Source organism: Anomaloglossus baeobatrachus, chromosome 2, assembly GCF_048569485.1.
Source record: "Anomaloglossus baeobatrachus isolate aAnoBae1 chromosome 2, aAnoBae1.hap1, whole genome shotgun sequence".
NCBI classification, from domain to species: domain Eukaryota; kingdom Metazoa; phylum Chordata; class Amphibia; order Anura; family Aromobatidae; genus Anomaloglossus; species Anomaloglossus baeobatrachus.
Window position 1 is genome coordinate 570,756,495 of NC_134354.1, and position 27,217 is coordinate 570,783,711.

Sequence of the window (27,217 nt, forward strand, 5' to 3'; positions counted from 1 at the left end):
TAAGCATTCCATCCGCAGCCGTAGGTCCTTGCGTTCCACCACACTGCATCTCAGGATTCTCCTTGGCAGAAGAAATCGGTATCGCTGGATGTGGTGAGTGTGGTGTGTGATCTGATGGGTGATTGTGTGTGTGATCTGATGTGTGCTGGTGTGCGATCTGATGTGTGTGGGTGTACAATCACTGCAAATCCTCCCTCTCAGCATCTGGTGAGTGTGATTGTGGGGTGTCTGCTGTCTATAATGAAGTATCCTGCAGTATTCTTTAATTTTTTTATCTGCATGGACACTTCATTATTGAACCGTGACTAGGGCTTATTTTCGGGGTAGGGCTTATATTTAAGCCTTGCACTGAAATTACTGAAAATCCCTGCTAGGGTTTATTTTTGGGGAGGTCTTTTTTTTAAACATGGTAAGCCTATCACATGGGACAAAATTAACTATATTTCTCCTGGGAGCTACCGATGCCCAGTCATGCAGGTGTGTTGTGGTGGCTACAGTCACTACTCAGAGCACTGACTACAGCAGCTGTAAGCGCACCCCGGGCACTTACTGACAGCCAGCTCTGTACTGTCGAACTGCAGAGCTAGTTTGGCTAAAAGTCGACACCGGGCGTGCTTACAGCTGTAATTGCAGTTTTTTCCTAATTGAAGGATTTTGTCTAACTCTGAAACGCATAGAATAATAAAATTGCCCTCTTATTCAGCACCATCTTCTCCATTGGATATCTTCTTGACCAGCAGCACAGCATATTTATCTGTATTTCCCTTTCCACTTTTGGAATTTACCACTGGTTTTATTCCAGCATACAGAGCATCAGGAGCTGATATTTATACCGACATAGGTCTTGTGCCTGATACAACCCAGCCAAGTCAGCAGTACCATACTATCTACATTGTTTATTGCATAGTCGATGCCCTATTGTGTGCTTTTTGTCACTTTTTCGAAATACCAGCTCTTCCATTGAGAACTCATTTGACCGCATGTTTTGGGTTCACAGCAACAGCTTCCAAATGCAAATGCCACACCTGGAATCAGCTCCAGACCTTTCACCTGCTTAATTGATGATGGATTAATGGGGGAATACCCATGCTGCCCAATTATGAGCTTTTGAGATAATTGTTCAATTACTTTTGGTCCCTTGAAAAAGAGGCAGATAGATATTAAAGAGCTGTAATTCCTAAACTTCAATTAGGATGTGAATATCCCCAAATTAAAGCTGAGCCTCTGCAGTTTAAGCCCATATTGAATATGTAACTGTAGCTATAGCTGAATATGTTTGGGTAAACAGCTAAAATGCCAAACCTTGTGTCATTGTCCAAATATTTCTGGACCTTACTGTAGCTTCTAAAGCTGGGAATAACCTTTTAAGTTTTCACTGCAACCAACTTCAGCAGAAAACAAGCGTATCTCAAGCTAAACATGTTTTTGACTACAGTACAAAGTAGGTATTAGGTATAAAAGGCACAGGTGTGGTACAATGTCAAGTATTTTCATACCTGGATCAAAAGATTTTAACAAATTGACTGCAAATGACTGAAAACACCTGCGAGAGAAAAAAATGGATAGTGAGCACCTGAACACATTTCAGTTCACGCAATTAAAGTATTTTACAGCGTGAGCATGGAAAGAATAATACACTCTGTGGTTTGATGTCTTTTATTAAGGAACAAAAGATTTTCGAGTTATTCACTTCAGGTTTAGCCTCACCATTGTGTAGCAAGGGAGGTTTAATGAATCATTGTTTAACTTAGATAGTGAAAAGTATTTGAGCATTAAATAGTCTTAGATGTGTACATAGCAGTCTTTCACAGGTCCTGTATTTAACAGTGATTAATTGGCATCCAGTGGTTATTTAATTACTCGCGGAGAAATCTAAGAACAGTGTGTATTCTGATTAAGTTATTTAATGTTATAGGATACACATTTGTGTTGTGAGTGTGCGCCCTATAATAGGATATTGCATACAATGCTGGAATTTGGCTGTCACGCTGGCATTCCTGAGGCTTGTGGAACTTAATATATTAGTCCAAGAAATATTTATGACAAGTGAGAAGACGAATTTTTTTCTTTTGCAGCTACGGCACATATCACAAATTTTAGGTGCAAGTCTACAAGTCTTTAAAGAGATTGCGCACCTTTGGGGACTATGATTATTAGAAATATTTAATTAAAAATTAATATTTGTGGTTAAATTTTTGGGGGGGAATTGTGTTTTGTTAAACATGTTGAACAGTGTAGTGTTTACAGGCTCTTTGCTTCCCTGCCCATACAACTTTGATGTGGTCTGTGATCATAAATCAGCTGAGAGAAGCTCAGAAAATGGCAGATTAAATGAAAGAACTCGCAGTGAAACCCTCATAGTGGCTCACAGACGGATTTTCAGTTAACTCATTCTGCTTCCGGCAATGGACATGTGGAACATAGAGGCTATAAAATAAAATGGGGTACTTTTTTTTAAATAAATCCTATTCCAAAAAATATTTTCAACCTCCATTATTTGCACTGAAATAATAAAAAAAAGGTCCAAAGATGGACAAGCCCTTAAAAATACTACCCTATCTATAGATAATCTGCAGTAACAACATGCAAAAATAGACAGTATTCTAAAGTGCTGTGCAGTAAGATACAAGGTGCTAATTGTCCAGATTCTGTTGTCCTTCTGTATATTGGCAATTAGTGGCTGCTATTATTCACCTTGATAAATTGTACAGCATTTCCCCTCCTTTCCACTGGATGCTACTATTGTCTATCTGCAATCGCCCTTTACTAAAATGGCCGATACTGAGCCTTTGGTAACCATTGTGTTTCTTGTTTGGGTCTAGTGAAAGGTTTTGTCAAGTTGGACAAGTTTTATTATTTAAATATGAGCCTTAGAACTAACAGGCAGGTTATTGCTAATTATCTGCTTGTTCTAGCCAGCGCCGGCCATGAGCGGTCACGGACTGCTCTTGCCAGCGATTCTGCTTCTTCACATCAACAGAGCAGCTCTTCCTATTCTAGGCTGCTCTGTTGACAGGGCGTGACTTCCAGGCATAGGGGGGCCAGCTGTTATTCCATATGACATTAACAGTCGCGCCCTGTCAACAAAACAGAACAGAAGAAAACCTATTGCTCTGTTGACTTGACATCAGCGGAAGAATTGCCAGCAGGTGTGGTCTGTGACCGCTGTATTTCAGGCAGAAGGGGCCGGTAGTTAGCAACTACCTGCCTGTTGGCTCTTGGTAAATAAAAAATAAAATAGACCCAGACAACCCCTGTAAGTCCACATGGAACTTAGACTCATTGCTTGTGTAATGTGCCTAGCCTTTAGTCTAGTTAAAGTCTCCACCTGCTGTGCTATCTTACCCGGTCTGTTTCCAATGTCCGGATTGTTCATGCTATTTCTAGTACTATTCAAAAAGTTTTACTACCACTTTCTGTGCCCCACTCATGATCCTCCAGCCATTGCATTCCAGCCGTGCTCTATTAGTATCATGACACTATTACAAATAAATACAAAGTTGCAATATAAGGATAAAGCTTGTTACATACGTCTGACATGCAAAGTTTGCGTATGGACCTTGATGTGCATAGCAGTTGTGGGTCTCCTGAAGTGAATTCATCAGCCTCTATGCAATATATGATGCTGTTGAACCAAGGCCAGTCTGGACATCATACTCCTTACTCGGTCCTTTATTGTTGGATGTGTGAAATTGGTCTAAGGAGAAAGGGCCCAGATCATACTCCTACAATTTACACCGGTGTCGCACTTGTGAAAGACTCACGCGAGAATTGAGTCGCATCACCCGCCACGGCCTGATACTGTCTACTCTACTAGATAGAAATACTTGCAGCTGCTTGCTCCTGTCCTGAGAGTGCAGGCCATGCTGGGTTATGTGATTCGATTCTCACTTGAGTCACTTGCAAGTGTGACACCGGCCTTACAAAGAAAGGAGAATATTGCAGTTGTCTATTCCTGAGTAAATATAATGTTTGGCATATTAGGAAACAGAGTTCCAGCTATCTGTGTCCATTGTTTTTTGTTTTATTAAAGTACAATTTGTACTAGTAGCTGTAGATGCAGCATGGACTTTAGGGTCAGCACACATGGTGAGTAATACAGAGCGAGTGGAATGTGATAAAACTTCTATTCCGCTCGGACCAATATTACTCTATGGGACAGCTCCCATGAGATATTTTTTTCCCCAGCCATAATCAGACCAAGAAAACAATCGCAACATGCGATCCTGTTTCACTCGCACATTTTCGAGTCTATAGGTGCAAGAGAAACATCGCATTGCACTTGCGTTACACCGGTGTAACGCGAGTGCAGTGCGATTCTCACATCAGTCGGCAACGGAGGAGATGTGGAGATAAATCCTTCCCTCCCCTGCGCAGCTTTAACCCTTCCCTCCGCGGCTGTGCTTTGATCACAGGATCAGACCACAGTCGCATAAGGCTATGTGCCCACGTGTGTGCGCTCTGCACAGCAGTTTCCCACCATCACACTACCTGTAATTCATGTATAATGTATATCTGCTGTATATCTGCTAAATAAAGTAAAAATCAGAAATCTTTTTGTTCTGTGCTGTGTATGGGAGTTGGATCCATTCTTCACCCAATAACTCAGAGAGAATTAAATATTAGAGATTGAACCTGCAGAGGATAAAACTGCTAGAAATGCAGGATACGGGTCATCCAGTGGACAGAAATAAAGGAGTAGTAGTTTTTAGTGTTGAGCGGACCCGGACTGTAAACTTCCGGATCCGCGCGGTTTCAGCGCTATCTCCGGGCCGGACCCGGACGCGAGATTCCGGGTGCATGATCCGGAATCGGCAATTAATAAAAATGAAAAGAACAATAAATAAATGAGCGTTTCATACTTACCGAGACTCGGTGTCATGGCGGCATACTGCTTCCTGGTCGCGCTTTCACTTCCTGTGCTGTGCACGCAATCACACAGCTTTCCGTGTTTTCCCCGCCCACTGGCCGTCCTCTCAGCTGTGATTGGTTGCAGGCTGACGCTACCCCCGGCCTGTGACAGTCTGCTGCGGTCATCGCTAATCGCGGCTCCGTAATAGTCTGCACTTAGAGCGGGCAGTCTTCTCTATAGCTGATCGCTCTGAGATGTAGCAGTGCTGGATGTGTCAGCGTGGGACTTCTCCTGTGGATTACGTCGGAGCTGCAGGGTGTTTGGGCTTAATAAAGAGGTGAAGCAGGGTGTTTTGTACTTTATTTCAAATAAAGGATTGTTCTCTGTGCCTGTGTTTATTTACTGTCACTTACAGGTTTGTGTGATGCAGGTATCTGATAGACGCCTGTGCCATCACACAAAGCTAGGGTATAGCAGCAGCCGTGCGCCGCTATTAACCCCTGCTATTACCCCGACTGGCACCGCATCACGCCTCTGGGAAGAGCCGGTATTGCACACCGGTATTGTCATATCTAATAGATGTGGCAATACCGGGCGGCTGTGGGCTGAGGATATACCAGCCCCCAGCCGACGTTATCATGGCTGGGGATGAAAACTGGGGGGGACCGCACGTGTTTTTTTTTATTTTTTATTTTTTTATTTTTTTTCTACACTGCAGTCACACTTGTGAGTAACTCCCGCGAGTCTGACATCGCAGAACAGCTGCAAACTTCTGATAGGAGCGTGCATTTTTTTCTAGGTACATGCACGCTCATGTTCAGACAGCAGCAGGCTGTACCGGGTGATGTCAGACCCGCACGAGTCTGACAACGCATCACCGGCACTGCTGCACACTTCGGCAAAAATCTGCATCTCCTGCCACAAAACCGCGTCTGTTTTTGATCTATTTTTTGGCCAGAAGATGCAGATGTAACCCAGGAATTTGGTGTATAAATTTTATTCCACATCTGCATCTCCTGGCAAAAAACTGCCAAAAAACAGCAGTATGCAAACCATTTCATTACCGTTTTCTGCCAGGAGATGCAAATTTGTTGGTGAAGTAATACACCAAAATCCTGCACCAATTTGCACCTCCTGGCACAAGACCGCACAAAAACAGCATCTAAACGTTTGTTTCTTTTTAATTTTTGGGCCAAGGGATGTAAATTGGGTGATTATTACATTTTTACACCATATTCCTTCACCCAATCTACACCTCCTGGTAAAAATAACAGCGGCAAAAACCGCGGCAAAAAAATTGCTTCAAAACACCTCGTTTTTTTGCCAGGAGGTGTAGATTGGCTGCAGGAATATGGTATAAAAAAATCTCAGCATCAAATTTGCATCCCTTGGCCCCCAAAAATAAAAATAAAAAATAAAAAAAAACAAATAAATAAAAAATATTTTGCCAGCAGGTGGAAATTTGGTGCTGAAAGCTGGTGCAGACGATTTCAGCACCAAATGTGCACCTCCTGGCAAAAAACTGCGGCAAAAATCGCGGAAAAATAACCGCGACAAAAAACGCAGCAAAGAAATTGCGCCAAAACACCGCTTTTTTTTGCCAGGAGGTGTAGATTGGATGCAGGAATATGGTATAAAAATTTCAGCACAAAATCTGCATCTCTTAGCCAAAAAAACTGCGATTTTTCTGCTAGGAGATGCAGGTCTGTGAACTGTGACCTCCACCTGAGGTCAGGTTACCTGCGATCACAGATGAAGGCCGTGGGAATCTCCAGTTGTGACCGCAAATGACCTGAGTGACGTCACCGCTCAATGCGCAGCTCATTCATTCTCTGGAGCTCACAGAGAGCGGTCAGCCGTGCCGCTCTCTATGATATTCAGATGTAGCAGAGCTGAAGCGGAGTGGGACCTCCTGTGGATTACGTCGGAGCTGCAGGGTGTTTGGGCTTAATAAAGTGGTGAAGGAGGGGATGTTTGTATTTTATTCCAAATAAAGGATTGTTCTCTGTGTCTTGTTTATTTACTTTCACTTACAGGTTTGTGTGATGCAGGTATCTGATAGACGCCAGTACCATCACACAACCTAGGGTTTAGTAGCAGCTTTGTGCCGCTATTAACCCCTGCTATTAGCCCGACTGGCACAGCATCACGCCTGCGGGAAGAGCCGGTATCGTACACCGGTATTGTCACATCTAATAGATGCAGCAATACCGGGCGGCAGCGGGCTGCGGATATACCAGCCTCTAGGCGGCGTTATCTTGGCTGGGGATGAAAATTAGGTGGAACTGCACGTCGTGTTTTTTTTTTTTTTTTTTTTTTTTAACTTTCACCGGAATCACACATGCGAGGGGCTCACGCGAGTCTGCCATGGCAGCACCCGGCAAAGCCTCGCACGTGTGACTCTGGTCACTGTATACACAGCACAGATACAGCGCGACAGCTGGGGCTGCAGCCGCGCGCTATAACTGTGCTCCCGAGTGTTTATTTTTACCACCGTGAACTGACCGACAGACTGTACTGCTTTCCCCGCCCACCGGCCGTCCTGGCGCCTCTCATTGGTTGCAGTTAGCTGACACGCTGCCACTCATGGTGGGGGCGCGTCTAGCTGCAACCAACTTGCGCCAGTGGGCGGGGAAAACAATGAATATTGAATTGTCGGCTCCGGAAGGTAACAGCGTGATCCAGAAGGAGTGTGCCGCCATGACAGCGCCTCGGTGAGTATGCCGCACTCGCTCCTAGACCCCTAGCACCTCCAGAAACGTTTTTAACCTCCGTATTCCGGTCCCCATTGACTTATATGGGCACCGGATTCCGGAGCAGATCGGGTTCTTTTTTAAATCTGGCAGTGATCCACCGGTATCGGATTATTGGCCGTCCGATCAACTCTAGTGGTTTTCCCTATGTACACTGACAATCAAAAGGGTAACAATGTTTTGAACTTTCGACTTCCAGGCTCCATATCTCACCATCCACTACAGCTATGAATGTGAGACGACCTTCATTTTCCACACAATTATATTGGCTATCACTATTTAACAAATGATTAGTTATGCAGAATCTTGTCATGTCACTACATTGTTACCATTTTACTCCTAAAAAAATAAATTATAATTTTATTATTTTGTTAGTATTTTGTCAATCCACCTTTGGCTTTCAACACTGCCTAAATCTTTCTGGGCATTCTGTTGATCAGATGCAAGCATGTGTTGATTGAAATCTGATTCCAGGTCTCTTCTACATGTTCCCAATGTTGGTGCATACTAGTCAACTCAGTTGGGTATGTATACAGCTTTTTGTTCAACCCTACCCACATGTGTTCGATTGAGTTGAAGTCTGCGGACTGTCTGGGCCAATGCAGCACCTCTACTTCATTTCTTCATTGTCACTGAACTATTTCTTTGCCAATCTCGACATATTCTTTGGGTTGGTGTCCTACAGGAACACTATGTTGTCTTTTTCATACCCATAGGACTCGAGTATATGAAGTAACTCATCTTGTAGGATACTAGCTCGGCATTGAGACCACCGTCGATCCTGGCCAAGTATCTAATGCCTTTGGCTGTGAAACCTCCCATATCATCAGGCTTCCTACACCAAACATGACAGTTCCTTCTATTTCTCAATCCGTTAGCCCCTTTTTCCCTTGTTTCTTCCAGACCCATTTGCACCCATAATATTCTAATCAATTGACTTTTGTTTCATTGCTCCAAATCCTACCTTTCCAATCTTGTATTGTTGACTTTACTGATTTTTTTGCAAACTCGAGCCAATACTTCTCATAACAGGCTGCTGCATCTTTTTTTAGGCTGCCATTCCAGACTTGTGTAATGTGCATTGCACTGTGCTTGCAAGGAAGTTTGTGATCTCACTATTGCGAAGCATATGAGCCACATCAGCTGTCCTGATTACCACACCAGAACTAATAGTTCTTGTGTTGAATCGACTTGTTGACTGATATTTTGCCTGGACGTCCACCTTTTGACTTTTGGACGGACGGACTTCATTTCATATTCTTACAACTCTCATGTCACTCACATGATGCAGTTTAATAATTTTCTCGGTTGAGAGACTGCTATCGATAAGCTGCATGATGCGGTTTCTTTTTTCTTGGGAAATCTTCTTCATGGCTGCTCTTCAATTTAAATTAGTGACATTCTCTTGGGAATCAACCTAATAACACACTGAGCTATTAGGAAATGTGAGAAAAGGTTGTAATTTGTAGTATACAGGATGAAAGATTTTGCCACCACCAGCAACAAAACAGTAACAATGTAGTGACCTGAAAAGAATCATGACAAGTACAATAATCATAAACAATAAAAGGCACAGACAGGTACAGGAGGAGAGAAGTCCCTGCCCGCGAGGGCTCACAGTCTACAAGGGATGGGTGAGGATACAGTAGGTGAGGGTAAGGTTGGTTGTGCGGTGCTGTATCAGAGGGTTACGGCAGGTTGTAGGCTTGTTGGAAGAGGTGGGTCTTCAGGTTCCTTTTGAAGCTTTCCACAGTAGGGGAGAGTCTGATATGTTGTGGCAGGGCATTCCAGAGTATGGAGGAGGCGCAGGAGAACTCTTGGATGCGATGGTGAAGTTAAATTTATGGATAAGATAGCCAAGATGATTGTCTATAAAATGAAGGTAGTCTCATGATCGAAGCTGTAGTGGATGGTGAGATGTGGAGTCTGAAAGACAAAAGTTCAAAACATTGTTACCCTTTTGCTTACCACTGCATAAACACAAGACAGCGTATTCTGAAAATATACCATTAACGACAGGTATTGCCTTTTTCCTTGTTCTGTAATTTAGCATTAATCATACATAATATTTCTTAAGACTTTGTTGTTTTACAATACGTATAAGGTGATAGTCACGTTCATATTTGCATCTAATGAAATGCTGCCATTGTACAAAATAAAGCAAAGTCTTTCGAGCTCTGCAGGAAGTTTGGGCATCTGCCTAATGCTTACTTCACCCATGCAAGTTGTTTGTCTTTACGCTAGGGGAGTTGGAATTGTTAACACTGCTTTTGATCTTCTGCTTATCAGAAGATGAAGAATATCTGGAATGCAATTTTATTCAGCGGCTAATGTTCATTTGAATATAGCTTAAATGCTCTAAAGGCCTAATCACATCTCTGTTTTTCTTTTAAAACGAATCTTCTCCTCCCCGCGGGTATCCTTTTTAATCCCAGCACATTTCTGATAGGTACAACTGTAAATTACATTCTGAAGGTTTAAGCTCCATCCTCAAGTTTGTGGCATTCAATTAGCAATTCCACTACCCTGAAGAAATATTACGATCCGCCACTTGATTTTTATTAAACTTATCTTATTCTAGTAAAGTCTTCTTTTTTTTTCACCTGAGACATGTACTTGAAAAGAAACATTATTCTGCAGCTCTAATTCAGCTTCGTTATATTACTTATTTTTAGTATTGGCCAATATGTCTAGATCTATTTAAGACCCCATCAGTTTATTCATTTCAGGTCTTAGATTTTACAAATTGCCATATAATGGGATAATTATACTAGTAAAGAAAAGACCGTAATACCAGTGTATCACTAAGAACAGAAGGTGAACTTATTAAACCCATTTACTGTAGCTTAAGTGTAAATTCTGATTTGACGTTACTGCTGAAATTGAATTGTGAAAGATTAAAGGGAATGCGTTATCAGAAAATTACCTATTATTTCAATCAGGCTTTTTGTGTTTAAATGCATGTAAAAAAAAAATTGCCGTTTTTTCCCCCCCAGATCACAATCTTTATTAAAGAAAAAAAAAATAAAATAAATCAATATCTTAAAATGTTCACTCTCTCCATTGGTCTTTTTTTTTTAGACTCCTGATATTTCAGGAAAATGACATGTACATTAGTAGCAATGATTGGACTCAGATCTTATTTTTTGCATTGAAGCATCTAATGAGTGTGTGAAGAGGTCTCAGGAAAAGGGAAGCAAGGTTAGCAGTGTCATTATCTATCCACAGTAGTGGATCCTGTCTTATCAGTTGTGTATAGAGGTTCTACCTGTTATTGTTATGCAGCCTCTGCTGATAAGAAGACTGCTGAAAACTGGTCCTTAAAGCTGGGTTTACACACTGCAACATCGCAAAGGACATCGCTGTAACGTCACCGGTTTTGTGACGCAATAGCGACCTCCCTAAGTCTCTGCTAAGTCTCTGGTGAGCGTTCAAACAGGCAAACCTGGCCAACAACGCAACAGCGATCCGGACCTGCAGAGCGACCTAGCTGGTTGTTGGGGACGTTGATAAGCAGCCTTTTGAAAGGGAAGTTGCTACCAAAGTCGCTGCAAAGTCTTCACACACTGAAACTTCATGCTGCACAGCGGGAAACAAAGGACCTAGGAATGGTCCTGAACGATTTGTAACGATTACAACTTCACAGCAGGGGCCAGGTCGCTGATAGGTTTCACACACTGCAACATCGCAAACAACATCGCTATTGCGTCACAAAACCGGTGACGTTACAGCGATGTCGTTTGAGATGTTGCAGTGTGTAAACCCAGCTTTAAGGACAGGAGTCCGATAAAGCCCCAGTGGCTAGTGTGGAAATTGCAAGATTACTAATTTTGTTTTATTACAAATCATGATATGAAAAGAATTAGTTATTTTTTTAAAATACATGTGATACAAAAACTTGATTTACACATTTGCTTTACGTTGCCAAGAACACTGGAGACGTAATTGTCTAAGTATAAGAAAACTAGCAAAACTAATGTTCAAGGGAACCTGCCATGTATTTTTTTATATTAAACCACCCCCAATGTTCTTTAAATGATGCAATGTGCATCACTAAAGCCTGCTTTACACGTTGCAATTTGTTGTGCAATCACGTTTGCGATGTGACACGCCCAGGTCGCATATGTGATCTAATGAGATCGCACTTAAGTTGTTCATTTGCTGTCACACGTGCGTTAGTAGTCTATGTTAAATTGATCAATTTTGTGTGCGATCCTTTAGATCATGTGTTCTGTGACGTATGCATTGGGCACCCTTTTTTTTTTTTTTATTTATTGACTTGCCAAGCGTGTGTAATGTGTAGGGATGCGTTTTTACTATGTCATCTGCCATTCAGCTCTGCTACATGGCCGCTAACAGCAGACACAGACAGCTGAGCTGTCACTGAGGTTACCCGCGGCTACCGCTGTATCCAGTGACAGCGGGTAACCTCAGTGACAGCTCAGCTGAACGAGCGGCTGTCTTCAGTTGCTGCGTGGAGCTGACAGGAGCGGCGGTGTATTCTGCAGCTCCAGTCACCTCCATGCAGCAGAGCTGGAAGCGACGCTGGACCATCCTGGATTACGCCGGACATAGAGGGCTTTTTCGGGCTTATTAAAGTGGTGAACGAGGGTATATGTTTGTGTTTTTTATTTCTAATAAAGGATTTTTTCGTGTGTGTGTGTTTATTTACTGTCACTTACAGATTAATCATGGAAGGTATCTCGGGGAGACGCCTGACATGATTAATCTAGGAGTTATTGGCAGCTATGGGCTGCCAATAACTCCTTATTACTCCGATTGCCACCGCACCAGGGCAAATCGGGAAGAGCCGGGTACAGTCCCAGAACTGTCGCATCTAATGTATGCGGCAATTCTGGGCGGCTGCTGGCTGATATTGTTAGGCTGGGGGGCTCCCCATAACGTGGAGCTCCCCATCCTGAGAATACCAGCCTTCAGCCGTATGGCTTTATCTGGCTGGTTTTAAAATTGGGGGGGGACCGCACGCCGTTTTTTTAAATTATTTAATTATTTATTTCAATGCACAGTATAGACACGCTCACCGGCTGCTGTGATTGGGTGCAGTGAGACACCTGTCACTCAGCGTGGGGGCGTGTCTCACTGCAACCAATCATAGGTTCCGGTGGGCGGGGAAAGCAGGGAATACGAGATTGTTTAATGAGCGGCCGGCTTTTTCAAAATAGTAAAAGCCGCCGGAGCAGTGTGAATGCCGTGCAGCGCCGCACCGGTGATCGGTGATCGGTGAGTATATGAGAGAGGGGGTAAGAGGGATAGACTGACATGGACAGAGAGAGAGGGACAGAGATAGTGACCGACTGACAGAGATTAGTGAATGACAGACATTGTGAGGCGCTTCAGAACGCAGCTTTTCAGCTGCGCTCTGAAGCGGACCTTTTTTAAGCTGCGGTGCAGAGCGCACACCTGCGCACATAGCCTCAGACATCAAAATCGTATGAGGGGTGTCACACGTTTCAATTGACTAGGTTCGTACAACAAAACATCCAATGTATGAGGAATAAACGACGTGTATGCGATCACCGTATTTGCGTTCAATCTTGATCGCACGTAGGTGTCACACGCAAATACGTCACGAACGATGCCGGATGTGCGTCACTTACAACTTGACCCCAACGACGGATTGTGAGATATATTGAAGCGTGTAAAGCGGGCTTAAGATGTTTGGTTTTTTTAAAAACAAAATTCCTTGTTTTTATCTTAAAAAAAGACTTTGTATGCTCAGGTGAATGCAGTACACACCTTAGGTTTCAGTCATAGGGGCGGAGCTTTTGCAGGGTTCAGTCACTGTCACTCAAGCTGAGGAATGATCTTGTTTGAACTTTGTCACATCCCCAGCATTGTAACAGGTCCTTTAACATCACTTTTCTGCTCAGCCCCTCTCATTATGGTCAATGATTGTGACATTAGCACAGGTCCTGCACAACCACTTCTCTTCTGCTGAGCTCTGGAGCTGGTTGTGGCTATATCTCAGTGGGTAGAAGGACCTGTGAGTGTGACTGGCTTGTTTGGTTGGCGTGCTGATGTTTCCTCCCATCGGCACCCTGCACATCTGGGGGTCTTACTCTTACCTCCAGACCCCTGCTTCTATTATAATCAACACTATACCCACGCGGACTTAGAAAAAAAATGTTGCTTCTTAGTATCAGCTTTGTTGGCGGAGGCACTGCCCCTTCTGGTCACATGGGTATGACATCATCAGAAGTTCCTCTTTCCACTGGGATTTAGACGTTACCCCCTGGAGCTAACATTGGAGAAGTGGTGGTGAAGGACCTGTGCTGATGTGACAATCATGTAACCGCAATGGGCAGAGCTCAGCAAAGAAGTGATACTAAAGGACCTATGGTAATCAACAGAAGAAAAATGGTTGTGCAGGATGTGTGGTGATATCACGTCCATGTGACCGCAATGGGTGGAGCTCAGCAGAGAAGTGATGTTAAAGGACCCGTGGTGTAATCAATTACAATACTGGGGGTGTGACTAAGTTAAAAAAGAATCATGCCTGAACTTGAGTGATAGTGACTGAACCCTGCAAAAGCTCCGCCCCTGTGACTGAAACCTAAGGTATGTACTACATTCAGCTAAGCATATAAAGTCTTTTTTTTTTTTTTTAAGATAAATACATGGAATTCTTTTTTCTTTTTTAACCATGTTAGTGATGCACATTGTATCAAGAAAAACAGATTGGGGGCGGTTTAATATCAGAAAACAACATGGCAGGTTCCTTTTAAAAAATTTTTGGGGCATTATCTCTTCAGGTATTTAGACTTTTTATGGTTACCAACTAGTTATTGGATGTGTCTTGGATCACATCCGTTATAGTTATCTGACCACTGCAGCCAATCATCAGCCATCGCAAATGGGTGATAGGTTGAACATTACATATTTTTTATAATTAAAACTATCTCTGCTGTTTGGAGGATATTTTTTCTTTTAAAGACAGACAACTTCTTTATATGGCATCATACTTAGCTTCATGCTTGAAGGAACAAGCTTAGCATCTTCAACCAGGATATACTGAAATGTTATTATGATATTATATTATGAGAAGAATATAACGGGAGGCCATTATTTTTTAAGATGGCTCTACACAGGAGATACCATCGTAATCTGCCAGATTGTTTGCTAGGAAGAGAGGGCAAAGATTGCCAATTCTAGATGGACCATGCTGATAGGCTTCTACCCAAAAAAAACAGATGCTGTCATAAAATCATTCAATAAAAGATTAAGGGGGCTTTACACGCTGCGACATCACTAGCGATGTCGCTAGCGTTCGCACCCGCCTTCGTCGTTTGTGCGTCACGGGCAAATCGTTGCCCGTGGCGGTCACACATACTTACCTTCCTAACGACGTCGCTGTGGCCGGCGAACAGCCTCTGTTCTAAGAAGGCGGTTCGTGCAGCATCACAGCGACGTCACACGGCAGGCGTACAATTGAAGCGGAGGGGCGGAGAGGAGCCGCAGGAAAGTCACGCCCACCTCGTTGCCGGAGGACGAAGGTACGGTGTTGTTCGTCGTTCCTGGGGTGTCACACGTAGCGATGTGTGATGCCTCAGGAACGACAAACAACCTGCGTCCAGAACAAGGAATGATATTTGGGAAATGGACGACGTGTCAACAATCAATGATTTGGTGAGTATTTTACATCGTTATCGGTCGCTCGTACGTGTCACACGCAACGACGTCGCTAACGTGGCCAGATGTGCGTCACGAATTCCGTGACCCCAACGACATCTCGTTAGCGATGTTGTTGCGTGTAAAGCCCTCTTTAGTTCAAGGGTGTGCTTTATTTTTATTTTTCCACATAAAATGATTTTTTTTTTTACTGAACAAAAACCTGGCATTTTACCAGGGGTGTATTGATTTTTTATAGCCACAGTATACTTATCATTGAAAATAGGTACGTTTGAAAATATCTCTATCCTTGTAACAAAAACTGTCTGTAGGAAGCACTGGCAATTTTCACACTTTTAGGCATAAGCAATTAGAAAAAAGTCCAAAACAAAAAAAAAGTGTGTTCACAGTATTCTGTCCAAATACAGATGACTTTATTTGTGTATATTGTGTATACATTTTCAAAGTTTGAGTAGATTTTCCTAAAAAATTTTTTTGTTTTGTTTTACATCCAATCACTACTCAGTAATATAAACTTGAGCTATGATATATATCTCTCATACATTGATTGTTAGCTCTGCTATTTCACTTGCTTGTTAACATAAGTATATGTATTCTATTTTAGGAAGAATATTGAACAGGTTTTCTAAAGATATTGGTCACCTGGATGACTTACTACCTTTTACGTTTTTGGACTTCATGCAGGTAAATATTTTTTTCCAAATATTTTTAAAATTGAAGATATTGAATGCATTTCTCCCATATAATTGTAATAGAACAACATAATACAATAATTTGTCCAAAACTATGGTCCCTGCGAGCATATAATTAATTAATATAACAATCTATGCACAGATGTATATTTCAGACAAAAAGACCTGTCTGCACACAGTCAGCACTTACACACGTGGTCAAAATTGTTGGTACCCCTCGTTTAATGAAAGAAAAACCCACAATGGTCACAGAATTAACTTGAATCTGATAAACGTAATAATTAAAAATCTATCAAAATGAGCAAATGAAAGTCAGGTATTGCTTTTCAACCATGCTTCCACAGATTTTTTTTTAAAAATGAAACAGGCCTGGACAGAAATGATAGTACCCCTGAAAAGGTATGTGCACTAATTAGCATCACAGGTGTCTACAATCTTGTAATCAGTCAGTGGACCTGTATATATGGCTACATATACTCACTGTGCTGTTTGGTGAGATGGTGTGTACCACACTCCACATGGACCAGAGGAAGTAAAGGAAAGAGTTGTCTAAGGAGATTAGAAAGAAAATTATAGACAAGCATGTTTAAGGTAAAGGTTATAAGACCATCTCCAAGCAGCTTGATGTTCCTGTTACTACAGTTGCACATATTATTCAGAACTTTAAGATGCATGGGACTGTGGCTAACCTCTCTGGACGTGGCAGCAGGAGGAAAATCGATGACAAATCAAAAAGACGGATAATACGAATGGTAACAAAAGAGCCCAGAAAAACTTCTAAAGAGATTAAAAGTGAACTTCAAGCTCAAGGAACAACAGTGTCAGCTCGCAGCATCCGTCGTTGTTTTAGCCAAAGTAGACTTCATGGGAGATGACCAAGGAGGATATCATTGTTGAAAAAAAATCATAAAAAAAGCCAGACTGGAATTTGCCAAACTACATGTTGACAAACCACAAAGCTTCTGGGAAAATGTCCTATGGACAGATGAGATAAAAATTGAACTTTTTAGCAAGGCACATCAGCTTTATGTTCACAGACGGAAAAATGACGCATATCAAGAAAAGAACACTGTCCCTACTGTGAAACATGGAGGAGGCTCTGTTATTTTCTGGGGCTGCTTTGCTGCATCTGGCACAGGGTGTCTTAAATCTGTGCAGGGTACAATGAAATCTCAAGACTATCAAGGGATTCTAGAAAGAAATGTGCTGCCCGGTGTCAAAGCTTGGTCTCAGTCGCAGATCATGGGTCTTGCAACAGGATAATGAACCAAAACACACAGCTAAAAACACCCAAGAATAGCTAAGCGGAAAACAGCAGACTATTCTGAAGTGGCCTTCTATGAGCCTTGAGCTAAATTCTATTGCGCATCTTTGGAAAGAGCTGAAACATGCCTTCTGGAAATGGCAACCTTCAAACACGAGACAACTGGAGCAGTTTGCCCATGAGGCGTGGCCAAAATACCTGTCGAGAGGTGCAGAAGTCTCATTGACAGTTACAGGAGTCGTTTGATTGCAGTGATTGCCTCAAAAGGTTGTTCAGCAAAATATTAAGTTAAGGGACCATCATTTCTGTCCAGGCCGATTTCATGAGTTTTATTTTTTTAAAAATTCTGTGGAAGCAGAAAAGCAATGTCTGACGTTCATTTGTTCATTTTCATAGATTTTTAATTTATTATTACTTTTGTCCGAGTCAAGTTATTTCTGTGACCATTGTCGGTTTTTCTTTCATTAAACGAGGGATATCAACAATTTTGACCACGTGTGTAAATAAAGATACTTCCCATCTGCTTTACAAACATTTCTGAAGAATGGCTCTTTCTAAAGTGCTCAGTTAATTCCAATGGGGTCCTGTAATACGAGGTCATGTTTGTAACATTAATTAGTGAAAGATTTTCCCTCCCAAATATTCCATGACCATCGGAGTGGTGTTTTCAAAAGTGGAAGCACAGCAACTCAGCCAAGAAGTGTCAGCCCTTGTAAAGGTACTGAGTGGGGTCGCCAAGTGCTGAGGACCGTAGTGCGTTGAAATCGCCATTGAGGCCAGTGCAACTTCTTTATGTTACAATTTTATAGTCCTATTATAATGGAGAATAGGCATCTGAATGGCTGCAGTGTTGCAGGAGATGGAGAGCTTCCACATCCCAAAGATAATGCAAGTAGTTTTATTATGGTTTTCTGGCTCAACACCCCTTTTTCAAATAGTAACTACAGCTAAAGCCTGAAATGCATGATAAAACTACTGTCAACTTTGGCGTGTGAAACCTCTCATCTCCTGCAGCGTGGTCATTCAAACACCTGTCCTCCATTCCATTATCTACTGTGTGCAGATGAAGGGATTTTCTACCCAGTGGTGGACTGCAGAGGCAGACTCGAACAGGCTTTTATTGTGACAATCACAACTCCATCAGGTGAGCAATATCTCACTCCCCTCATTCCCTGCAACTACAATACCATATACCCAATAGGAGATTGTCTCTTCCTTTCCTAATTTTATAATCATGTCATATTAAAAGACTGTTACACACCTGTCCCGGGTCTGGGCTCTGCTGCCTTTCCCTGGTCTGCTGAATCTTGCTGTTGTGCTCCACATTGGGCTTTGCAAGTAGCCCAGCATGTGGTTTTCTATATAAGGCCTTCCAAGGCACACACCTGTGTCTTGGTATTAAAGGGAACCAATCACCAGGATTTTCGTATATAACCTAAAGCCAGTGCTATACTGGCACTATCAGGCTGATTCTATACATACTGTACATGTAGTGGTCAGCTCGAATGTTTAGGTTTTGAAATCCAAGAAAGTAAAGTCTATAAAATTAGCTGCTTGTTGAGTGACAGCAACTGAGAAGCAGATAATATCTGGGGGGTATGCATAGTTATCCCCTCCCCCTGTTAGAATTAGCATAACTCTGACCAGATATTATCTGACCAGATATTATCTGATCATCAGCTGCTGTCACTCAACAAGCAGCTAATTTTATAGACTTTACTTTCTTGGATTTCAAAACCTAAACATCTGAGCTGACCACTACAGGTATGTAGAGATTCAGCCTGATAGTGCCAGTATAGCACTGGCTTTAGGTTATACGGTATATGAAAAACCTGGTGATAAAGACTTCAGTGTTACTTGTACTTTTAGTTGATATTTGTCTGCTCACAGCAAACTGTCTGCAGTGTTAGGACATATTATCTTTGCCTGAGGCTTCAAATTTTAGAGCTACCTATTCGCCTGTGGTTTCCAGTATCACACAACCTGCCTAATGTCTCCAGAACTTCTTCCTGGCTGCCTGCGGCTTCAATTTCCACAGTTATCTTTCTGCCTGTGAACATCATCCTGGCTGCCTGCAGTTTCCATTTCCATAGTTACCTATCTGGCTGCGGCCTCCAGGATGTCTCCCTGCCTGCCTGCTGTTTCCAGTTTCTCAGCTACATATCTGCTTGCGATTTCTGGTTCTTCAGATACCTTCCTAACTGCGGTTTCCAGTTCTTCAGCTACCTGTCTGACATGCTGCCTGCTGCACTGAAACCGCGACCCGTATGTCCACCCATACCTTGGGCTTTGAGGAGCTGCCTCACTTGGTGAGAGCCTAACAGAGACATTAAGCATAAAAATGGAATAAAGGAGATATAGTAAATGGCATTTATGCATGACTGTGGGGACAGAAGAGTTCTTCCTGTGTAGCCTTCAAGAAGTACTAAGTACTCTGGCTAAGGCTATGTGCACACGCTGCGTTTTTTTGCCGCTGCGTTTTTGTGCGTTTTTGGCTGCTAAAAACGCACAAAAACACACCCACGACAAAAAGCGGTAAAAAAAAGCATGCGTTTTTACCGCGATTTGGTGCGTTTTTGGTTGAGTTTTGCTGCGTTTTTGATCTCTGCGTTTTTCTGCGTTTTTCCAATGCATTGTATGGGGGAAAACGCAGAAAAACGCAGGAAAGAATTGACATGTCCATTTTTTTTTCTTAAGCTCAAAAACGCAGCTTAAAAAAAAAGTTGTGTGCGGACAGCAAAAATGAAAACTCATAGACTTTGCTGGGGAAGCAAAGTCATGCAGTTTTGAGGCCAAAAACGCACCCGAAAAACGCGCAAAAACGCCACGAAAAACGCGCTGTGTGCACATAGCCTAAAGGCCATGTCACACACAGAGATAAATCTTTGGCAGATCTGCGGTTGCAGTGAAATTGTGGACATTCAGTGCCAGATTTGTGGCTGTGTACAAATGGAACAATATGTCCATGATTTCACTGCAACCACAGATCTGCCAAAGATTTATCTCTGTGTGTGACGGGGCCTTAAGACTGTGGAAATTAGATCCATACCATTTCAAATTTTAGGTACCTATGATTGAGGCTAATTCTATGAGAAGAATGAATGAAAGTAGAATTGCATGTCAATACAATTGTCATATTTCGGGATACTCAAAAACAACAAAACATATGAGTCTGCTGCTTACATGGGTATTCTTGTTTAAACATAAATGATTAACCAGAGCAGATCCTACCTCTGGGATCCTCACATATTGGGGGTCCTCTGACCTCTGTCTGATAATTTATGGTAGAATTCAACGCCTCTTTCTTTTCAAAGTCAGTAGAAAATATAGGCAACAGTATATAAGAACAACTTACTATTTAATTTCAAGGGGTTGTCAGGAAAACATTTTTACGAATAACTCAAGCATCTCTAAAACTCTACGATGTTGTTTGGTGCCGTCTCCACTCTAAGGTGGGCTTTGCACGCTGCGACATCGGTAACAATGTGTTACCGACGCTGCAGCGATAGTCCCCGCCCCCGTCGCAGGTGCGATATCTTGTGATTGCTGCCGTAGCGAACATTATCACTATGGCAGCTTCACATGCACTTACCTGCCCTGCGACGTCGCTCTGGCCGGCGACCCGCCTCCTTCCTAAGGGGGCGGGTCGTACGGTGTCACAACGACGTCACACGGCAGGCGGCCAATAGAAGCGGAGGGGCGGAATTGAGCGGGATGTAAACATCCCGCCCACCTCCTTCCTTCCGCAAAGCCGGCGTGAGACGCGGTGACGTAGGTAGGAGATGTTCCTCACTCCTGCGGCTTCTCACACAGCGATGTGTACTGCCGCAGGAACGAGGAACAACATCGTACCTGTCGCTGCTGCCAAATAATGGAAATGTCGGTCCCTACACCGATGATACGATAACGACGCTTTTGCGCTTGTTAATCGTATCAAAAAGGATTTACACACTACGATATCGACTGCGACGCCGGATGTGCATCACTTTCGATTTGACCCCACCGATATCGCACCTGCGATGTAGTAGTGTGCAAAGCCCGCCTAATAGTTGTAAGAGGCTGTTTCATTTTTCAATATTCATTGGGGCGTTCGCCTGCTCACATCCACTCTTGTGTGTATTGTCATTCATTTGATCCGTTTTTAACGCTAATGCTCATACATAGGTCATGCACTGCTACTGTTTTTCTACAATTCAGAAAGTTAGCCACTAGCACTCACTGGTGGATAATATAGTACTGGCAGACACAGCACTTCTGCACTGAAAGCAGGTAATTTACTACCTAATGATTAGAAATGTATTTATGTTCAGTTTAACAATATATTGCATGCGTCAGCTTGAGGTTCAGAAGATGAATGAGGTACTATAGGTTTCTCGTATTGATACATATTGAGGTGCAGGATTCAATTTTGTATAGGCGTAGTATATTCGATTCAACCATATCTTTTTAACCTAGGGAAGTTGAAAAAAATTCTCATTCGAAAGGAAAATCTATAATGACTCCATCCTGAACCATAAAACTGATAGCTCATTCTAAGGTTCAAGGAACCCTTGTTTGGAAGTGCTACACTACAACAGATGAATAATGTTCTAGAGAATTCCACCCGCCATTGTGAATTACGTTTATTAGCAAAATGTAAAAACTTCCTGCTTTTTGCTATAAACCATCATACAGTAATTTATTTAAATACCTTTACACAACTAACAATATGACTTTCATACAAGCATTGTTTAGTACTTAGCAGCGATACTAAATATACTCATGGCCAAAAGTGTTGGTATCCTTGAAATTGTTCCAGAAAAATGAAGTATTTCTAACAGAAAACTGTTGGCAATTATACATTCTTTGTTATACACATGTTTACAGTATTTTATTTTAGTGTATTGGAACAACGCAACAACAACAAAAAAACAGAGAAAAAGTAAAATTGGACATAATTTCACACAAACCCCCAAAAGTTGGTCTGGCAAAATTGTTGCCACCTTTCCAAAATTGAGGGAAACAACATTTTTTTTTTCAAGCATGTGATACACGAGCATACTCACCTTTGTCAAGTAACTTGTGTGGGCAGTATGAAAATCATACCTGAAACCAGATAAAAAAGGGAAAAGTTGACTCATTCTTTGCATTGTGTGTATGTGTGTTTCACACTAAGCATGGAGAACAGAACAAGGAGAAAAGAACTATCTGAGGACTTGAGAACCAAAATAGTTGAAAAATATCAACAATCACAAGGTTTTAAGTCCAAATCCAGAATCTTGATGATCCTTTGGCACTCTAACTAATGTCCTTAGACATGGATGGCAGAGAAAAATTGATGAAAGGTTGGTACTCAGGATAGTCCAGATGGTGGATAAGCAGCCCCAATCAAGTTCCCAAGAAATTTAAGCTGTTCTGCAGGTTCAGGGTGCATCAGTGTCAGCACGAACTATCTGTCGACATTTGAATTAAATAATATGCTATGGCAGGAGGCCCAGGAGGACCCCTCTGCTGACACAGAGACAAATAAAAGCTCAATTGCAGTTTGCCAAAATGTATGTGAGTAAGGGCCGCTTTACATGCTATGACATCGCTAGCATTTGCTGGCGATGTCGAGCGCAATAGCACCTGCCCCGTCGTACGGCCGATATGTGGTGATCGCTGCTGTAGCGAACATTATCGCTACGGCAGCGTCACACACACATATCTGTTCAGTGACGTCGCTGTGACCGCTGAACATTCCTTCCCTCAAGGGGGAGGTGCATTGGGCGTCACCGCGACGTCACTAAGCGGCCGGCCAACAGAAGCGGAGGGGCGGAGATGAGCGGGACGTAACATCCCACCCACCTCCTTCCTTCCTCATTGCTGGCGGACGCAGGTAAGGTGAGGTTCCTCGTTCCTGCGGTGTCACACATAGCGATGTGTGCTGCCGCAGGAACGACGAACAACATCGTACCTGCAGATGCAACGATAATTGGGAATGGACCCCCATGTCACCGATTAGCGATTTTGAACGTTTTTGCAACGATTCAAAATCGCTCATAGGTGTCACACGCAACGACATCGCTAACGCGGCCGGATATGCGTCAGAAATTCCTTGACCCCAGCGACATCGCTTTAGCGATGTCGTAGCGTGTAAAGCGGCCCTAAGCCAAAATCCTTCTGAGGAAGTGTCTTTTAGACAGATGAGACCAAGATAGAGCTTTTTGATAAAGCACATCATTCTACTCTTAACTGTAAATGAAGAGGTCTACATTATGGTTGATACGCCCTGTACCGATCAGATTAATTTATTTTAGATTTTGATAGATACCAAATATGTTTAATTTTTTTATTACTGTTTTATTTTCAATAGGGCAAAAGAGGGGTGATTTGAACTTTTTTTTTCTTTTTTGTTATTTTTCATATTTTTAAAACTTCTTTTTTATATTTTTTTAATGATTGTATAAGGGGACTGAAGCCTTCATTATCCGATTACGTTTGCTGCTCAGAGTGATGCTTCAGGTGTTGCTGATCTCCTGTGATTGCAAGCTCTCAGCTCACATAAAGTTCGTCATGACAGTGATCATCATCTGACCCTTAGATGTCATGACAACCCATCAGTTCTCTCTGATTACGTGATGGGGTCGCTGATGGCGGTGGGGAACTGCGCAATCCCCAACAGTTTGTTAGATCGCGCTGTCAGAGTTTGACAGCGTGATCTATCTAGTTAAGAGGCACGGGTAGATTAGAGATCCACCGTACATATTTTAGCTGCACTTCAGCTGATAAAATCAGCCAACATTTGTCGGGAAAAATGCGGGTTCACCGGGAGAGCCCGCATTAAAGGGATAGACACGGCCTTGGATGTACAAGTACGTCCAAGGTCATGAAGGGGTTAAAAATGCTGTTGGAAAAAAGCTCCCTTCAAACTTGAGAGACCTTGAGTAGTTTGCTTTGTGATGATTAGAGGAAGCGATTGATTGCAGTTATTTATTCCAATGGGTGTGCACGAAAATATTAAGTTGAGGGTGCCAACAATTTTGTCCGGCCCATCTTTTGAATTTGTGTGAAATTATGTCCAGTTTGCTTTTTTTCCAGTTTTTTTTTTGTGTTGTTCCAATACACACAAAGGAAATAAATATTTGCATAACAAAACATGTGTAATTGCAATAATGTTTGTGGAGAAATACTTACGGTAATTTTCTGGAACAATTTCATGGGTACCAACATGTTCAGCCATGACTGTGTTTTCTTGAATAGTAAAAAAACCCTAAATGAAAGTAAAACAGCTGGCAGTTTTACTATGTGTCGAATTGTTCTTTAACGGAAATTTATGTTGGTAATATTAGCAGGGATCACTTGTGGAACAACTGGTTCCAGCAGGATGATGTATCACAGTATAAAATAGGCCACACCGATATTTGAAGTAGTGTGACAATGATAGAGGATGTTGGATAATTGGAATTCTGCTAATCACATCATTGATGAGGTAAAGTGTTGTTCTATTTGATGTTTCAATTGAAAAGTGTATTGGACTGCCCCATTGCACTTAAGCTTGCTCCTGTCTTGTATGGTTCACACACTGCGTTTTTTTGACGCTGTGTTTTTGTGCGTTTTTCGCGGCAAAAAACTGCAGTTTTTGCTGCGTTTTGCAGCGTTTTTGCTCACTGCGTTTTTATGCATTTTTTTATCAATGAACAATGCAATTAAAGATTGTTGAAAAAAAAAAGAAAAAAGGTCTGATGTCATTTCCTTCTTCAATATGTTCTTCATTCTCCACTAGTGTATGCAGGAGAGCAGACAGCTGCAGAACTACAAGGCCCAGCATGCTACATACAAGACTGTATGCTGGAGGGAGAGGCAGGGGGAGCAGACCTACAAGGCTCAGTATACTCCATCCACTAGTGTATGCAGGAGAGCAGACAGCTGCAGAACTACAAGGCTCAGCATCCTTCATCCAATAGTGTATGCAGGAGAGCAGACAGCAGCTGCCGAACTACAAGGCTCAGCATCCTCCATCCAGGACTGTATGAAGGATTTTTTTGCCCCCCAAAAAAATGACGTGGGCTTCGCCATGTTTTTGTAAGCTGGCCAGGTACAGCAGGCAGCTACGGGATGCCCCCAGCTGCCTATTTGTACCTGGCTGGGAACCAAAAATATAGGGAAGCCCTTTTTTTTTTTTTTAATTATTTCATGTGGCGGTACTGGAAGGATTCATGCTTCTGTGTTTACTGACAGAAGGAATCCTCTTCCTGTACATGTCACTTTACTACCCACCCCTTGCATTTATGGCTGCGTTTTTAGTGATAGAAACGCACTAAAACGCAGCTATATTTGTAATTTGCGTTTTTCATTGCGTTTTTGAACATCTCATTGAACTCAATGGGTGGAAAGCGCAGTGAAAAACGCAAAAATAATTGATGTGCTGAATTTTTGTGGGCACCACAAAAACGCAGCTAAAAGAAAACGCTGTGTCCAGACAGCAATAATGAAAACTCATAGACTTTGCTGGTGAAGCAAAGTCATGCAGTTTTCTGAGCAAAAACGCATCCGAAAAACGCACTGTGTGAACTTAACCTTAGTGTCTTCATCGTAGGTAGAGATTTATTAGCAGCAACCACTGAGGTAAGGCATCTATTAAACATTGAAGGTCTTCTTGTCTGAACTCTTCAATCAGAAGTAATGCGGGTCCATATAAAAAAAGACAGAAGTTTGGGGATTTTGTTGTGTGGTGCAATGAAACAAAACTGGAAGATTTCAGAGCTATTGACTAGTGGTATGTCTGGGGTAAGCAGAATGAAATATATGCTGAAGAGAAAACCTTGCCTACACTGAAGCATGGTGGCCCAGTGATTCTTAGGCCAGAATCACACTTGCTAGTTCCTCGCGTGTAACTCGCGCGAGTCTCTCATGGTAGAACCCGGCTTGGTCGCACACTCCCCTGACAGGAGCGGGTCGGTTGCATGTATCTCTATGCAGCTCAGACGCTCCTGTATGCATAATGTGCGGCCATGCTGGATTCTACCATGAGAGACTCGCGCGAGTTACACGCGAGGCACTAGCAAGTGTGATTCTGTCCTAATGCTTCATCTGCCAGTGGAAATCTGCATTGTGAGGAGGTCAAGATGGATTCAATCAAGTATTAGGAAGTCCTACAAGAAAACATTTTGACTTTTATGAGGAAGCTGAAGCTCTGGCATAATTAGACCTTCCAACAAGACAATGATCTCTAGCAAAGGTTTGTTTACAGAAAAAAGCCTGGAGGATTCTGAAGATGTTATCACTTGAACCCTATAAAAATAAGGAATGAGCTAAAATTCATAATGTTTGCAGCTAGTGATTACATCCAAGAGTTGCTCTACTTAGTTTTAGTCTATGTGCCCACGTTGCGTCGAGGTAGTTGCAGTTCAAAAAGCATCCTCTGACAGAAAGGGCAATGCTTTTGGCTTTAAAAATGCATGTAAAAAGTAAAGAAAGTAGCCTATGCGCACCTTGCTGTTTTCATGAGTTTTTAGTGCTTTTCCGGTGCTTTTAGAAATGCTGCAGTTTTGTATTTTATTGAATGGATGGGAAACACAGCCAAAATGGCAAAAACAATTGACATGTTGCTTCTTTAAATGCTGAGTTTTTGCCCAAAAATATGCAAATTTCACACAGCGTTTAGAACAGCATGGTGTGCACAAGAAATCCCTATTTCTCATAGACTTTGCTGGAAAATCAAAACGCATGCATTTTGGCATTAAAACGCTGCAGTTGAAAACGCTGCTGAAAAGCATGAAAAAACGCAACATGGGCACATAGCCTTAAACCTGCTTGTCGTGAAGGAGTGAAGATTTCCTGATCCTGAGTCATTAGTAGTCATTCAAAGTGGCATTTTGTATTGAATTTGGAGAAACCATTGGTTACAATATATATTTAATATTCGTATATTAAGTGTGTTGAACTATTTGAATTGTTCTTGTTTCCATGGATCATGGAAAATGGCAAAAAAGTTGTACATTTTGCTAAAAAAAAAAAAATATTTGCAATAGGGGTTGAATAATTT

At 42.2% G+C, this 27,217-nt stretch overlaps 1 protein-coding gene across 2 annotated transcripts in view; it reads left to right on the top strand.

The window, feature by feature from the left end:
- ABCC4 (ATP binding cassette subfamily C member 4 (PEL blood group)) overlaps positions 1-27,217 on the top strand; it is a 410,039-nt gene that overhangs the window by 234,097 nt on the left and 148,725 nt on the right. For both annotated transcript variants that reach the window (XM_075336755.1, XM_075336756.1), the window contains one exon: positions 15,860-15,939. In XM_075336755.1, coding sequence (XP_075192870.1) covers positions 15,860-15,939 — 80 coding nt within the window. The remainder of the gene's footprint in view (positions 1-15,859; positions 15,940-27,217) is intronic.